General features: G+C 42.0%; 1 protein-coding gene across 17 annotated transcripts in view; it reads left to right on the forward strand.

Moving 5' to 3' along the window:
• PHLDB2 (pleckstrin homology like domain family B member 2) overlaps positions 1-17,741 on the forward strand; it is a 229,042-nt gene that overhangs the window by 129,535 nt on the left and 81,766 nt on the right. For 4 of the 17 annotated variants that reach the window (XM_060640043.3, XM_060640051.3, XM_060640050.3 and 1 more), the window contains one exon: positions 8,156-9,504. In XM_060640043.3, coding sequence (XP_060496026.2) covers positions 8,156-9,504 — 1,349 coding nt within the window. Of the gene's footprint in view, positions 1-3,875; positions 3,981-8,155; positions 9,505-17,741 lie in introns of those variants that run through there. The other 13 variants (XM_060640042.3, XM_060640045.3, XM_060640044.3 and 10 more) reach the window with 8 other exon arrangements.

Genomic DNA, 17,741 nt, shown 5'->3' on the forward strand with positions numbered 1-17,741 from the left:
GCAACGTCAAATGACAAGTAATGTGTCATATACAGCGGGACTCCTGCAAAATCTTTTGGGTTTCTGAATAACTGCATTTATATGGACCGGACTGTAAGTCCCGCTCCCTTAACACAAGCCAATGCAGCAGGGTGCAAGAAACACAACACACGCTTTGCTTTGATTTGCTTTTTTTTTTTTTTTTAACTCTTTGATCGCCGGGTGTGTTTTCAACCTCTTGACACCAAGATCCTGTAGCTCTGGCAATCTCAATGCTGTCAATTCACTGTAGGCGACACAGTTTGAATGAGATCAGCTCACTGTATTGAGTGTAAATGGCGCTGGAGAATTCTGTTTTAAAACAGATACCAGAGCCATGTGTCAGAGAGAAAAGGAGCTACCAAGACACTTAACCAACATGATCCTTGAGATTAGTTTTGCAAGTCATTTTCTTCTCTAGGGAAAACATACTGTGAGTTTCTGTGGTGTCATCCAGAGATCTCTTCATGTCTTCTGGCATTTTCTAATTGATGATGAGCTGAAGTACATTTCAGGTGATAAAATAACCAGAGCTCTGGGGGGGAGGGGGGATTAAATTTATGGATTGGAAAGTAAACCGAAACATTTCAACACACATTAACTTCTTTCCTGTTTAGACTTCCCGGTGTTGTCTTTTCTCTCAGATGGGCACCAGATGCCTTCTCCCTTCTCCACGCCCATTCTGTGGATCCGCGTGTAATGTATGTACTTGTGAAAGCCCTCGGGACTCTTTTGCTTCTACAACAACAATGCAGTGATTTTTATAATTTCCCTGAGACTTCTTTTTTGTTGACATAAAATGTACAAGAAACCCAAAATAAACACGCAGAAGCCAGGCTGGAAACAGGGTCCTCCTCGCCTGCCTCCCCTCTTACACATGTTAACACAGATCTCTCTCCTCTGCTGCCCTCTCTCTTGCTCACCGCTTTGGCACACCTCTCTCGTGGTGCTTCCTAGTCCTTCCTCGTCCCGACCTCGGCAGCAGTCTCTGATGCATCCGTCTGCAGTGTTCCCATGTCCCACCGCTCCTTCCCCTCATCGCCAGGGAATTCATCAAACCCAAACTCTTCCAGTGTGTTCTCCACCTTCCTGCCCCCCCCCCTCCTGGCTCCCCCTCCTTCAAAGCGCATATTGGCTCTACGGGTTTCCATTCCCCTGTGCTTTCCCCATCTCTAGGCCCACACTAACGTGATCTCACCTGCAATGAAAAGCATACTCTGGAAGTAGGGAAGGGGAAGGGTATCACAGCCATATTGTCATGCCTGGGGTCAGGAAGGGCACCGGCTTATCCTTTACCTTTTGAGTTGAGTGGGCTGGCGGCATTAAGAGATAACCAAACTGAGACAAGTATACATATCACTCAACTCTGGCACGTGGACGAAGCTTTGGGAAAACGAGTAAGTTCCATATTTGTGTTTGATGATGTATTTTTATATGCACAGCCTTTCACATATCCTTAATAGAGCTAGTGAGGTTGAACAGAAAAACTGGGGTGTCAAACACAAATATCCTTTCAGATATTCTCTGGAACGTGCGTACATCCAAATCATGTTTAACTTTCCCCTACAAGCATGTATGGGGGAGAAATGTTGCATGTTTCTCAGTTGTGGCTTCTTATTTGCAAATGTCCTGCTTGTCTCTTCCCTGGAGTCTGTAAAGCTGATCTTCCTTCAGCAAGCGCTGCTTTGCAGTACTTTGGTGTTGCATTTTGTTTGGTCAACCAAACTGTTTCAGTAATTACACTTCTTGATTTTTAAAAAAGCGTGTGTGAGGAGGAGAAGGGTATCAAGTTTGCAACCCTGCAGGTTAGGAAGAAACCTGTGGTAGTTTCATATTCTACAGTTTTATTTGCCCAGATAAAGAGGGAAAAGAATTTGTGAATATTTCATTTGGGTGATTAAGTAGCATTTGCAGCTGCAAATAGGCTCAAATAGAGTAATATATTTTATAGTCTAAAATGACATCAGGGGCGCCTGGGTGGCTCAGTCAGTTAAGCGTCCGACTTCAGCTCAGGTCATGATCTTGCGGTTTGTGGGTTTGAGCCCCACATCAGGTTCTGTGCTGACAGCTCAGAGCCTGGAGCCTGCTTTGGATTCTGTGTCTCCCTCTCTCTCTGCCCCTCCCCCACTCACACTCTGTGTCTCTCTCTCTCAAAAATAAGTAAACATTAAAAAAAAATTTAAAAAGCAAATAAGTAAAATCACATCATTATCTTATATGGCTGAGTCAAAAAATAAACTTTTATTCATACCAAAATAGAATTTATTTGTTTTATACATACTGGCCTGACTAATTTTATTAGGAGAAAACAGAAAAACTATACTCTTTTAAAAAATTAAACTTTTAAGGATCCATTTTGATATTAAGTGTTAAGCCCTTCGGCTCTGTGCTGTTAACAGAGTAAATGTTTAAAATGCAGCATTTGGGCTCACTGTTTAATTTTTGACTTCTGTTTAATCACATGTGCCCTGGCTTGCTTTCCAGATTGCTGTCTCCGCACATTGTGGGAATTCCTCTTCTAACTTAGCTCTGTTTCCTATTTTGTATACATTATCTTTAAACCAAAGTCACCCCACTGACTTTCATTCTTTTCTTGTCTATTCTAACATCTCACTTAGAGATTTCCTTTTGTAGCCTTGTCTAAAATATCCTAAATGGTTGGAGGATTGCTTTCCAGTTTAACCTACTTCTAGGGTAGGCAAATGGCTTGGACCCTTGAGGGCATATCTTACATGGTGGTAGAGATGAGAAAGAATTTAGATCACTATGAGAGAGAAATGCATGGTTATTAAATAGAGTTCATCCCAGAAGAGGTACATGCTAGAAATTTTCAAAAAGGACCATGCCATCCAAAATAGCTCTTTTTCCTTACATGATTTTTGTTATTAATTCTGTCAGAGACAGGGCATTTGCTGCATGTACCAGTGGTCTAATCTCTAATGGGCTTGAGATTTTGCTTATACCCTTAAAATCACAGAATTTTAGGGGCATCTGGGTGGCTCAGTCGGTTAAGCGTCCGACTTTAGTTCAGGTCATGATCTCACAGTTCACAAGTTCAAGCCCTGCATGGGGCTCTGTGCTGACAGCTCAGAGCCTGGAGCCTGTTTCAAGATTCTGTGTGTCTTTCTCTCTGCCCCTCCCCTACTCGTTCTCTCTCTCTCTCTCTCTCTCTCTCTCTCAAAAAATAAATAAAAACATAATTTTTTTTTTAAATCACAGAATCTTAAGTGCAGAAGTGGCCTTATGCTACCTTTGGGTAGTCCTTACCAGATTCCCTTTCCTTCAATGAGACATGAGTTTTTTTGTCATTTCTTTCCACCATAATTTCCACAGTCTGCCACTCTTACTGAGTTAATCCCCTCCACGCTCCTTTACCAGTGTGTCAATCAGTTCTTTATTAAGGCATGTGTCTTAAGAGCAATCATTTGTTCATATGAGTGTCTCTCCCCTTGGACTATAAGCCGTGTAAGGCAGGAAGTGGTGTCTGACCACATACTTCCCAGTACTCAGCTTGAGAGCCTAGTTTATGGTAAGAACTTAAGGAAGATTAACACCTTCCTGGTAGCAAGCAACTCCCAAATCTCAGTGGCTTAAGACCATCTTGGGTTGGCAGGGGTCCTGTTCCATGGTGTCCTCACTGAGGGGTACAGACTTGGATGGATGCTAGCCGTCTCAGCAGAGGGATGGAAAGAGTGAATCATGCCCCAGCTCTTAATGTTTCAGCTTGGAACTGACGTCTCACTTTCTCTCCTAGTTCCTTGATCAAAGCCAGAGACATAGCCGTATCCCAATGTTACGGGGTGTAGAAGAGCAATACTGCTTTGTTTCTGACAGGAGGAGAACAGGACCGAATCAATATCTGACACACGATGGGCACTTAAGAGCCACCTAAGGAATGAAGTACCTAAAGCTTTCTGTTGGGATTTTAATTTCTTTCTGTACAGTAAGCAGAACCACTTCAAGTATGTATCCTGTCAACTACAGTTTTTAGAAGATGAGGATACTAATATTATTGTCCCAGCTGTGTTCAGCAAACTTGTGGGACTTTTTCGGTAACCACTCTGTTCACTGTACTCATATCAGGAAAACTGTTGTGTTGTTCAGATGAAGAGAGTACGAAATGGGTAAATTTGCACAATTAACATTTTGCCTGAGTCATTTAGAACAGAACCTTTTTTTTTACAAGAGTTACGATCTCACTCAACAGCTCGACAAGAATTTAGGAAGAATGAGGACCTAATCAATTTAAACATGAAGTATTTCTGACAACGTTTTAAGTTCTATTTTGCAAATTTCAATTACATAATAATGTTTTCAACTGTAATATAGTCACCATGTTTTGCATTACATCCCCAGACATCCAACTTAAGGCCGAAAGTTTGCACCCTTTTACCAAGTCATTTACAACTTGAATGCTCACACACACATACGTGTGAGGTGGTGGGTGTGTTAACTAACCAGATGGTGAATGCTTTCACAACATATATGTACATCACATCACCACAGTGCGCCTTTTAAATATCTTACAATTTTATCTGTCAATTGCACCTCAAAGATCTGAAATAAAATAAAGTAAAATACATGCAAATTTAAAAAAGAGCAGTATTACCACAGATTATATATACTCTAGTATTTTACACTAAGTATTTTTTTCCTCCTTAATTGTCAAAACAACTCAGGTTGTATGAAATGTGGAAAGTACAAACTAGTATGAGAGTGAATTAAAAATCACTGGTAGGTATGCCTGGGTGACTCAGTCAGTTGAATGGCCCAACTCTTGATTTCGACTCTTGATTGATCGTGGGTTGTGGGATTGAGCCACTCTCAGCATGGAGCCTTCTTGAGATCCTCTCTGTCTCTCCCTCTGCCCCTCTCCCCTGCTCATGCATTCCCTCTCTCTCTATAATAATAATAATAATAATAATAATAATAATAATAATAATGATATCACTGGTAATACCACTACCCAGATAAAACCACTACTAACTTTTTGGCATGATCTCTTCCATTCTGTTGTTCTTGTTGTTCTTGGCATATAGACAAAGCAAGAGAAGATACTGGCTCATAATGGGGGGTGGCAGTGGAAATGGTAAGAAATGATTAGATTGAGACTGCTGTTTTAGGGACAATGTTGATGAGATTTATTGATGGACAAAAGGAGGAAGGACATGATAGGCCAGGGATAGAATTGATGGAGAAGACACTGATTGGGGATATCAATGATGACTCCCAGAATTTTGGCCCGAGCATTTGTCTGTAATCTGTGTGTATGGGTGGGCGTACCTATGAGAACACTGAGTTCATTTATATATGGCTTTTAAAATTTACTGAATATTGTATGAATGTACTTTTTATGCTACAAATTACACTTCAGGGCCACCTGGGTGGCTCAGTCAGTTGAGCATCCAACTCTTGATTTTGGCTCAGGTCATGATCTTATGCTTCGTGGGTTTGAGCTCCAAGTTGGGGTCTGTGCTGACAGCACGGAGCCTGCTTGGGATTCTCTCTCTCCCTCTGCCTCTCTCTGCCCCTCTCCCATCCTTTCTCTCTCTGTTTGTCTCTCAAAATAAATAAATAAAATTTAAAAAGTACCTCAAAATAATTACTTTGAATGGTTGTGTAATATTCACTCATATGAAGTATGGTAGCTTATTTAACTTTCTCCCTGTTGTTAGGCATTTAGGGTATTTCCCCCCACCCACCATAATATATTAACACCGCAGTGTCCTCAGGACCCACTTATTTCCTTGTTTCTTCCATTCAAAACTATTTAACCTGAGAGAATTGGCCAAGGTTTGCTGGATTTTTCAGCATGGCAAACCAGCCGGAGATGAAGTAGGTTGAGAACAGAGAGGATCATGACTGCAGGTCATCTTGGTTTCAGTCCTCCAAGGGGGCAGAGTGACGTATGTCCCAAACTGGACTCGTGTGGCTTTCAAGGTCATAGCTGGTGGTCACCGACAGTTGCTCAGAGGGACATTTGTCCTGGGGGCAGAGATGGTGCTGTCCCTGAAGAATGAAAGACCTGAGCAAAGCCAGATGGCATCACCACATTCCAACCGGGAGGCAGTTTTAAAGGAGACTCTCGGTTTTGTTTTATTTTGTTTTGAGGTCTACTTCAAAAGATAATCATGCTTTTGGGGCGCCTAGGTAGCTCAGTTGGTTGAGTATCTGACTTCAGCTCAGGTCGTGATCTTGCGTTTTGGGTTCGAGCCCCGGGTCAGGCTCTTTGCTGACAGCTCAGAGCCTGGAGCCTGCTTTGGATTCTGTGTCTCCCTCTCTCTGCCCCTCCCTTGCTCTTTCTGCCTCTCTCTCTCTCTCAAAAATAAGTTAAAACATTAAAAAAATTTTTAAAGATAATCCTGCTTTTAATCCATCAGGGTGGGATTCGGGTTGGAGGAAAGGGAACCCAAGGCAGAGCTTGTTGGGGAAGCTGAACTTTCAAGATGTTGTGTACCTAGCTCATCAATAGGATAAAAGCACCTAGACTGTTTCTTGGCCCCCGGTCTGGATAAGAAGCAGTTCCCTACTATACTGCCTGGATCTTTCTGGGAAGTTCGCACAGCTGAGCAACCAAGGCAAAATCCTCAATCTCTGGCTAGGAGGCAGGGGGAAGTCTGTAACTGAAACTGAAAACTTGTGTTCATTGAGTATCTCACCAACGGGTCGGTGTGAATCAAGAGAGGTTGGAAATGAGATAGGAACACTAGAAATACCCCTCTTTTTTAAACTTGTGGCCTGGGTACAGAAACAAGCACATTATTAAAATTGATTACTAACCATAAGCAACACTGTTCACATAGAGACGAGGGATGTAATAACTAGTGTGTGAGAAGCCTGACACGTTGGACAGTGTCAGAAGTGCGTGAATTCAATGAGGATGTGTAAATGGTATTTTTGCTTTGGCGGTAATCTAAAAAATACATATCTTTATCAGTTACAAACGCCAGCCTTCTATTTGCAGTGATCATTTGTATTTATTTTCATACACTAAAACTTTACTTTCTTAAGTTGTTACTCACACTAGAGTCCAAAATACTCTTATGGGTACATAGGTTTTTTGAAAAATGATAAGCATGGAATATAGAATCCTAATCTGAGCCTTGAAGAATGGGGGTGTTCAGATAAGCGCCAAGGACAGAGAAAAGCATTTCCACAAGAGGAGAGAGTGTGAGATCAAGGATGAGCATGATTCATTAGGGTACCAAGAGCTTGAAAGAATACTCCCATTTTCACGTTTTAAATACTGCCTCCTGACCCTAATATGGCAGTAGTTTCAGGAGCACTCTTACCTCTGTTTCCTTAATTACCTGCCTTTTTCTGATGGGTGCAGGAGCATTATGACATCTTTTTTCAGAAGGTAACTCTCATAGCCCCTTTTAAAGAGTCATCTGCTGTCTTTTTTTTTTTTTTTCATTTTATTTATTTTAGAGAGAGAGCACAAGCAGGGGAGAGGGGCAGAGGAAGAGAGAGAGGGGGTGGGGAGGGAATCAATCTTAAGCAGGCTCCATGCCCGGCACGAAGCCCGATGTGGGGCTCGATCCCACAACCTTGGGATTATGACCTGAGCCAAAATCAACAGTTGGACGCTCAACCCACTGAGACACCTAGGTGCCCAAGAGTCATCTTTTGACCCTCATATTACTGATCAGTGTCTAGCTGAAACTTTCTTTGTGTGCCAGAATGTGAATTTTGTCTCTGCAGGACTTGACTTCTGAACAGTTAATGATTCTAGCAGAGACATCCAAAGGAGGGTCCATTGCGTCACCAGTTTGGGTGTTTGCCTGGTACTCAGGAAGCAGGTGGTCCACTAAGGACTGGAACACTAGTGGGAAATTGTCTTTTTTATGGACCAGCCTAATCCTGCACCTGTACTTTGTTAAAGATTTGTTCTCGAATGTCATTGATGGCCTCTTGAGTTATTTTTCTTTTGCACAAAAATCATCCCAGATCAATGTTCATTATGCTTCTTCATTTTAGTAATAAACCTAGGTTTATTACTAAACCAGAGTTTGTGTTTGTTAATTACATCAGGCCAGACTGTAAGGCTGTTTTTGTTCAGATGTAGGCTGACAAATACTTGGTCTTTTTCAGTCTTCTTTGTTAAGTAAAACTTTTTTTTCTTTTTCCTTGACAGATTCCAGCAAGATCATGGCAGAGCATAGCCACGTGCAAAAGCAGCTTGATTTACAAAATGGTAGCTTAGAGGCAGGCTTTGTGACAAATTCCCTGGAAGACGATTCCCAAAACGTGATGGAGAGCCTGAGCCCCAAGAAATACTCTTCCAGTCTGAGATTTAAAGCCAATGGAGACTATTCTGGCTCTTATTTAACCCTCTCACAGCCTGTGCCTACTAAGAGAAGCCCTTCCCCTCTGGGAACGAGTGTCAGGAGTAGCCCCTCCCTGGCCAAAATCCAAGGAAGCAAGCAGTTCTCCTGTGATGCAACTGACAAAAGCCTTTCCCTGAAACCACCTACCCCTCTACTCAGCACCTCCCCGTCCCTGAGCGGGTATCCACTTGGGAGAGCGGACTTTGATCATTATACCGGCAGGGACAGTGAAAGGTCCTTGAGGCTCACAGAGAAGCCTCCCTATTCCAAATATAGCTCAAGGAATAAATCCCATGACAATGTCTACTTTCTCGGGGGGCTAGAAGGCCGAAAGGCGTCCGGTTCACTCCTGGCCATGTGGAATGGAAGTCCCCTGAGTGACACCGGCTTCTCTCCCATCAGCAGATCGGGGGCGGCAAGCATGCCTTCAAGCCCAAAGCAAGCCAGGAAAATGAGCAGCCAGGACAACCTGACACTTCAGCCCAAGTTGACCCGACACAAGGAGCCGGCATCTGAAAGCATGGGTTTAAGAACTAGGAAGTATTCGGGCAGCAGCCTGAGTCACATGGGGGCCTACAGCCGCTCTCTCCCCAGGTTACACAGGGCCACAGACAACCAGCTGACACCCCTCACTTTGCCTCCCAGAAACTCCCTGGGCAATTCCAAACGAGCGAAACTGGGGGAAAAGGATCTACCTCACAGCATCGTAGACAATGACAATTACCTGAATTTCTCTTCTTTGAGCTCAGGGGCTTTACCCTATAAACCCTCGGCTTCTGAGGGCAACCCTTATGTAAGTTCCACCCTCAGCGTCCCTGCCAGTCCTCGAGTGGCTCGGAAGATGCTTCTGGCCTCCACCTCCTCCTGTACCTCCGATGACCTTGACAGGGCTTCCTATCAGGGGCCCGGCCCTGGTCATCTGTTTCCTCCTGGAGAGCCGGACAGAGTCTTCGCCACCAGGAGGAACTTCTCTTGTGGATCTGTCGAGTTTGATGATGCGGATCTGGACAGCCTCAGACAGGCCTCAGGAACCCCCCAGCCTGTCCTTCGGGAAAGGAAAAGCAGCATCAGCTCCATTTCAGGCCGCGAAGACCTGATGGATTATCACCGGCGGCAGAGGGAGGAGAGACTCAGGGAGCAGGAAATGGAGCGACTGGTAATCTCCTTCATCTGGCTTGACCTCACTGTTCTCTTGAGCGGCTTCTTGGAGACACGCTCCAAGGATATGTGTGGGCCTGGAGGATGTCCAAGTGCAGCAGCCACGGCTGTGCCTTTCTAGAATTCTGCTGTCCTTCCTTCTCTCGGTCACTCTTAGTGGCCACGTGTGGGTATTTGAAGGCCTCCCTGTCCCTAGTATTGAATTAAGTTGCTCGGCAGAGTCCTCTCAAGCGTAGATTCTTGATCAATGTAACAAGGTAGTTGTGCCTTTTACTGAATTTCTTCTAAGTCTTACAAACATGAACACTGTGAGTAAACCCTGACTTATATCCTTGATGTCATCAAATTCCCATGTGCATGGTCTGATAGAAGTAAGCAGTGAAATCATGACTCACTGGGAATTAGGCAATACATTTTTCTGAATAGCATGTTGTCTGGAAGGTCGAAAGGTTGGCTAAGTGTTGCTCAACCTTTTTTCTGTCCTGGACACATACACACACCACCCCCATCCTCCCTTCAGCAGTGCCTCCTAGTACATACAGTGACCCCCAACTACACATACGGAAACATTTTTTGAGTTGTCTTTTTCTACTTAAGGTGGATTTATGCTTATTGTGGAAAATACTGAAAATACAGAGAAAAGAGAAAACATCCCTTGAGAGTCCCGTTAATGAATGAGGACAAGCTAACTGCATTCTTATTATTTTTTTCTTTTAAGCATAGACCTTTTTGTTTATTTGTTTTTCAGGATGAACAGGGTCAGAGATTATTTTAACTCATTAATGATGAGTTGTTCCTTAATGAGGGATGCAGCAGGACGATAAAGCTGAGTTTACAAAAGTGTCAGAGTATCAAGCTTTAGTTGCTGAAAGAAAGTATGCTGGAATAGGATTTCTGAACCACAGACCAAACTCGATAATGTCCTACAGGACAACAAAATTGTAACGTTTGGATTGTAGTGGACAGAAGCCATTTCCATCCATACGGAACAAGATTCATTTGGAATTTTAGAAAAAGAATCGTTTGCATCGCTTGTAGTTTTTGGTAGGTTAATATCTATCCTCACAGATATCCTGATCAGTAATTGGGAATGAAAACAAATGTGAGTACCTTTACAGAATTCTAAGTTCCTTGGGTGGGTCTGTGAGATGGCACTCCAATACGACGGTTCCCTTTGTGGTCATAAATAATCTCCAGCGATTCTTCATGGTCACAAAAAGGCATTGTATTTGGGCTTGATTCTTTGACATAAATTCAGAAAAAGTTTTAATTAGCACCTAAAAGACCTTCTTATGTAATGGATAGCAAACCTGGCTCAATGTTGTGCTGAACAACTCTTGCTTTTTTTAATGTGGTATAATTCACACATAATGTTACACTAGTTTCAGAGATACAGCATAGTGATTTTGCAAATCTATACGTTACGCTATGGACACCACAACTGTAACTGCCATCTGTCACCATACAACTTTTTAATACCATTGACTATATTCCCTACGCTTTACCTTTCATCCCTGAACTATTATTAATGAAGTCAGAAAATTAGCTTCTATCTGATGACTTATTAAGGAATCTAGGAGAGCATTTCAGTGTCTTCCCTCACCCCAGCGATCTTCCTGAGATGATCTTAGTCACTCTTCTGTTCCAAGGGCAGGAAACCAACCTCAAAAACCACCTCCAGGGGCGCCTGGGTGGCTCTGTTGGTGAGGCATCCAATGCTTGATTTTGATTAGGTCATGATTACACGGTTGTGAGATTGGGCTCCATGCTGGGCATGGAGTCTGCTGAAGATACTCTCTCGCCCTCTCCCTCGGACCCTTTCTCTGCGTGCTCTCTCTCTCAAAAACAAACAAACAAACATCACCTCCAGTGCGTTTCATTTTTAGCACTTTTAAGTGTTGGTGAATTTCTGTTTCCTCTAGTGTTCCCAAATCTGCTAAAGTTCCTGGAAGTCCAGGAAGTAACCTTCCTTACTGCCTGTAAAGCCAGTGCCTCAATAATGGGCTTTGTCATACTCCATGAGTTGAGGCTTATTTTTATGACGCTCTGGGTTTGGCCTCTGCTGCTTTCTCTCTAGTTGTCTGATTACATCCCAGTAAAAGAGAAGATAGATTCTCATTGAGCCTCTGCAAGTAATGTTATTGCAATTAAAAAATAAAGTGACTTAGAAAATACAGTTCTTCGGGAATTCTGAAGCACCAAGGAGAAAAAACTACCATTGAAAACAATGTTCCGTTTAGTTTGCAAAATCAAAGTCAACTAAATTGAGGATTAGAGATAGATGAAGGTGGATGCTACAGGGTTTTCCCCATCAGACAATAGGACATCACACGTAATGCCAATGGTTTTCCACAATGCATATGGCGATTGGATTTCTAGTATCAGTTCAATGAGTTCTATGTAATTAATTCTTACTCCTCTGCATCTTGAGTCATTAGTTTGATTTCACAAAGTCATCTATTTATGGACTAAAAGAAGTCCTGAAAATCTGAGTTAGCAGCCTAGTGCTGTCTCATGCTTGTCTGTGCAGTGTCAGCTCAGAAACCTCTACCCACAAGTCTGTTCTCTGAAATCTCAAGAGTGAAGAAAGAGTATCTGGTAAAGTCCTATCCCCAAGGCTCTGAGACTCTTTCTTTGTTGAAGGCATGATACAGTCTATAACTTACAGCCAAGTGTCTAGGCAAACATGAGAGGAAAGTAGAGACCACTCGGTAAGGATAAGAGTAGGTAGCTATGGTTAATCTGTGGTGAAGTTAATGAGTGGTATAAGCAAGGAGAGTTAAAATCCTCTATCGGGGCATAGGACATTGGACTTATTTAATCAGCATTTCCCCTGAGGGTAAGAACATATTACAGAGGATGAGGACATTGGCATATATCCAAGACCTTTCTGTAAAGGGCGCCATCTCTGGACTTAATATATATTATAATATTTCACCTGTACCACATTAGCCTAGGGAAGGATGAGCTCCTCACTTGATTTGACAAATCTTTCTATGCCATTTTTGATGGTGTTGAGCTATTCATCAATAAAGGGCATAGCAAACCTAATTATTTCCAACATTCTTCTTTTCATAGGTCAAGGAACAAATCTTGCGCTCGCCAGGGGTCCTCTGGGAAAACTTAGGGATAGTTCATATATAAAAGATATCTTGGAAAACTTGTTTGGTTTTTTTCCCCCCTGAATTTAGGGTCTGATTTTGGGAAGACAAAATTAAATATTAATCAGAGGTGATTTCGTTATGTGACTAATAAAGGATTGTGGATGCCTAAGAACAATATTTGCAATTTGCCTACCTAATAAAGCAACAATAGATTACTCTGTGATAAAGAGTAAATCTTAAATAATTAGGAAATGAGGAATTTTTTGGCATTTAAATATTCAGGGATATCTCTCAGCACAAAACACAAAAAAGTTACTCTTGTGAGATACTGAATCTCTGTTCTCTGGGCAGATCACATAGAAAAATAACCTTTTGTTACCTTTCATAAGCATGGGCTGATTTCTCCAAGATCAGTCTGTCATTCCAATATAGATAACTGCGTTTTAGTTTTATGTTAATAGGGCATTTGTCATGCAATACATTTTTTAAACAATTACTTTATGAGTAAACCCATCACAGTTGTGCAAGCTTTGCCAAAATTTGACCATTTTAATTACATTTTTATAGACTTACTATTTACAAGTATTATCAACCAAGTCAAATAAAGCTCCCTTCGGGCAAACCTACAATTTAAAAAATTTTTAGCAACTTTTGTTCTCCATGGTCTTCTTTCAATTCTGGAACAACCAGATACTTTAAGACCATAGTACATAACTTACAGATATTGGAAATTATGTTTAAGCTGACACATCACAGAACATAATTACTATTGACATAAAAAGGTGTGCCACGGGGCGCCTGGGTGGCGCAGTCGGTTAAGCGTCCGACTTCAGCCAGGTCACGATCTCGCGGTCTGTGAGTTCGAGCCCCGCGTCGGGCTCTGTGCTGACAGCTCAGAGCCTGGAGCCTGTTTCCGATTCTGTGTCTCCCTCTCTCTCTGCCCCTCCCCCGTTCATGCTCTGTCTCTCTCTGTCCCAAAAATAAATAAAAAACGTTGAAAAAAAAATAAAAAATAAATAAAAGGTGTGCCACAATGATCATTCAGTTTAGTTGAATACAACTTCTATATTTTTCTTAATCTTAAACATAACCTTAGCTTATCTTTTCAGTAAACTAATACTATAAGACATTTTAAAAATTTCAGCTAAACTAGGGGCACCTGAGTGACTCAGTCAGTTAAGCGTCCAGCTTCGGCTCAGTTCATGATCTCACACTCCGTGAGTTCGAGCCCCACATCAAGCTCTGTGTTGTCACCTCAGAGCCTGGAGCATGCTTGGGATTCTGTGTCTCCCTCTCTCTCTGCCCTTCCCTTGCTCACTCTGTCTTTCTCTCCCTCAAAAGTAAATAAACATTAAAATAAAATTTAAAAATTTAAAAATTTAGCTAAACTAATCTCTAGAAGAAAACAAATCCAAACTTATTTTAAATATGAAATTATGTGTGTGTTATACTATACACTGATAAAACAAGGAAAAGACATACAGCTGTTTTTTAAACCAGATTGTCAAATCACTTTGACTTGTGTGAGAATTTGTTTTGATCACGTAAACTTGTTTTCTTGCTTCTGAAATCAGCATTTTTTAAAAAAAAAATTTTTTTAACGTTTTATTTATTTTTGAGACAGGGAGAGACAGAGCATGAACGGGGGAGGGTCAGAGAGAGGGAGACACAGAATCTGAAACAGGCTCCAGGCTCTGAGCTGTCAGCACAGAGCCCGACGCGGGGCTCGAACTCACGGACCTCGAGATCATGACCTGAGCCGAAGTCGGCCGCTTAACCGACTGAGCCACCCAGGCGCCCCTGAAATCAGCATTTTTTGATGCGAAAGTTCTTTCTCTTAACCATAAACATGTTTAAATTTTTAGAATTTCATTTTATTTTCTTCGAATTTTGAAAATGTTAGTTTTATCTAAATGCTAATTAGTCCCTGTAAACCAATCAGGACAGAGGTCCTTCATTTTAATTTATTATTACTCTCAGAAGGTCGGAAGATGATTCACATGTACCCAGTGATCCCCCGCCCCCCCCCCCCCCCCCCCCCAGGTACAGAGACACAGAGAAAGAACTTAAAGTTTAGTTCCATAGCTTTGGCTACAGGTCAGAAGTAAACACTGGAACATAAAATTTCACTGTTCCAGATCTCAAGAGACTGCTTGCTTTTCCACTGGGCACAAAGTATTGTCCTGATGTGAACTCACAGATAGGGAAACAACCAACAAATGAAAACAACAACAAACACAAATGCTCAGTCATCTGTCACTGAGCAAGGCTAGATTTCAGTCCTACCTGAGCATCCCAAGTGGCCAAACTGAAAACCAGATCCCCAGGCCTTGCTGCCACCAGTGGAGATAACCACTGGTTGTGTGCAAACCAAAACCCCGGTCAAACTTGGCCAAGAATCAGATACAAAAACAAAGCACAGCCAGAAAAGCAAAAACTGCAGGAAAATAGCAAGTCGGTGAAGGTAAAGTTCTCCTGCCATTTGGGATTTACCCCAGGAGCCCAGAGAAGCTCCGTCTGGGCTTCCAGCCCGTCAGATTTATGTTGTGAGCAATGCAATTTAATGGACTCCGTAGGATGAGTGTACTTGAGCATTTCACAGGCACCTCCAAGATGACAAAGCCTAATTTTCAAAAAAGAAACAGAACTCTCACACAAATGTAAAATGAATAGATGCCAAAGATTGAGTTAACTCATCAGTGAGGAAACCAAGCAGAGTAAGGCTGGTTCACTGAGCATAATATCTGTAGTACTTTTTAGCTAAGTTGTTTCATACCAGTGTTTCATCTGGATTTTTTTTTTTTTTACTTGCTCAATCTTTATGTGAAAGCTCAAGGTAGTTGTGTTGAGTATTAAAGATTGAACCCTAATTATGAACCTCCAAGGGCCTATTATGAAGTATAATAATCCACTTTGAGTCTATATTAAATGGCCTTCAACTGCTGTGCTATTTGAGATGCTTAGTTTTTTTTATAATTTTTATTCCTTCTTTCTTGCTCTCAACTGCCAATTCTTGCCTTTGTCATTATGCCAACCTTTTCTTTCTTTTTTTTAATGATTTTAGAAACCAGATATCAAGGCTTGTTTAAAAATATTCCAAACTATGAGTTACTAGGTGCAAGTGAGGTCTTGAGAAGGCTCTGTGTGCATGAAGTGAGTGTATTTCAGTTTGCCAATCTTGTGACATCCTTTTGGGCTGATCTGTGGTTGTTTAAACTCCTCAGTTCTGAGCTGTTTTCTATGTAGAGGACATTAATGGATAAGATACCTCTCGAGGGCTAGGATGCTGATTCTTTGACAAACAGGATATTCTAGAGGCTAGAGAAATAATTGTACAGTAGACAGGCTATTCTTAAATTTTTTTTAATGTTTATTTTTGAGAGAGAGCAAGTGGAGGAGAGCAGAGAGAGAGAGAGAGACAGAATCTTAAGCAGGTTCCAGGCTCTGAGCTGTCAGCACAGAGCCCAACGTGAGGCTTGAACTCACGAACCATGAGATCATGACCTGAACCGAAGTCAGATGCTTAACCGACTGAGCCACCCAGGCGCCCTGACAGGATATTCTTTTATTCATCTCGTTTGCTACCTGCCTCCCTCCCAGTAATGTGGAGGTAGTGATGGCATCTAGTGCATCTTACAGTCCAGGGAAAAGACATTTTAAAAAGAAAAGGGGGAAAATAAAAAACTCTGTAGTAAACCCTGCTGCTGTTAAGAGTTTTCCTTTGGTTACATGGCCAAAAGCATCTGTGCGATATCATGGAGAACCAATGGATTCCCTCACACTGCATTGTAGCAATCCAACATTTTCTTTCTGGCTGATGGCAGTCATCTGGGGTGCCTTGATAAATAGCATTGTCGCCGTATAGAACTCAGTAGGGCCACGCTTGCTCTTCATTTCTCAGACACATTGTAATGTGATGCAGGTCTCTGAAGCACCACAGAATAAGGTTTCTGACTTTCTACATGCTCTCCCTTCCTGAAGACAAGGGTGGCTTTCTTTCAAGGAAGATACTAATATTCCCATGGTGTTATTATCTGAATAGGTGAAATGTCTGGGAAAGCAATTCTGTACTGTTTGGAAGATATTTAATTCTAATAGGTTCTCTGAAAACACTTTACAACTGAAGAATTGTGGGTTGTACAAGGCTGAGACCACATCAATCTTACTCTCTGCTATATATCCACCTCCTAGCAAGATGATTAGAGTATGGGAAGCATTGTGTATGTGGGGTTTTTTAAATGTTTATTTACTTTTGAGAGGGAGGGAGAGAGAGTGCAAGTGGGGGAGGGGCAGAGAGAGAGGGAGACAGAAGATCCCAAGCGGGCTCTGCACTGTCAGCACAGAGCCCGACGTGGGGCTTGAACTCATGAACCGCCAGATCATGACCTGAGCCGAAGTTGGATGCTTAACCGACAGAGCCACTCAGGCGCCCCTGTATACGTGTTTTTGAAAAGAGTAAATGAATGTTTTTGATACCCATTCACAACATTCATTCTGGCTTTCCTTATTTTGTGGCTGAGGGTTTTGCCCCTAGTTCTCAGACATATCAAAGTTAAGTTTATGTACTTAGTTCCAGGTAACTCTGAAACTCTGTGCAAAAGGACAAAAATATCCTCAGCATAAATGTATTCTTTGTGCTTCCAGAAGCGGGGTGATTCTCTTCCAATATGCCATCAAAAATGAAAAGATGAAAATGAGTTGCTTTTCCCTATTTTGAAAATTTCACAACATTCTTGGTAAGAACTGGTGCTCTCCAGGGTCATATAAAAACCAAGGCTGCAGGCCCCATAGTCTCGCTTGTGTACTCTTGAGCAGACCAGATACCTAATGTTTCTAAGATTAAATATAATCTTACTGGAGTGTATTTAAGGAATTATAGCATTTTATAAAATAAATGTATATGTTCACTAATCTTAAGATGGTAAGGTGCAGATACCATTTTAGAAATGAGACAGTACAGGTTAGTACTATTCACTTTTGTAATTAGGAAAAATTGTGTGGGGACCCAAGAAGTGTGAGCCTCGTCGGGTGAAAGTCCCTCCACCTGTAGACGTGCATTGCTCCCTCTTCCTTGCGATTCCTGACTCCAGAAGACAATTTGGGCATTAAGACTTTGATAGCATTTCTCGGG

Source organism: Panthera onca, chromosome C2, assembly GCF_046562875.1.
Source record: "Panthera onca isolate mPanOnc1 chromosome C2, mPanOnc1 haplotype 2, whole genome shotgun sequence".
NCBI lineage: Eukaryota > Metazoa > Chordata > Mammalia > Carnivora > Felidae > Panthera > Panthera onca.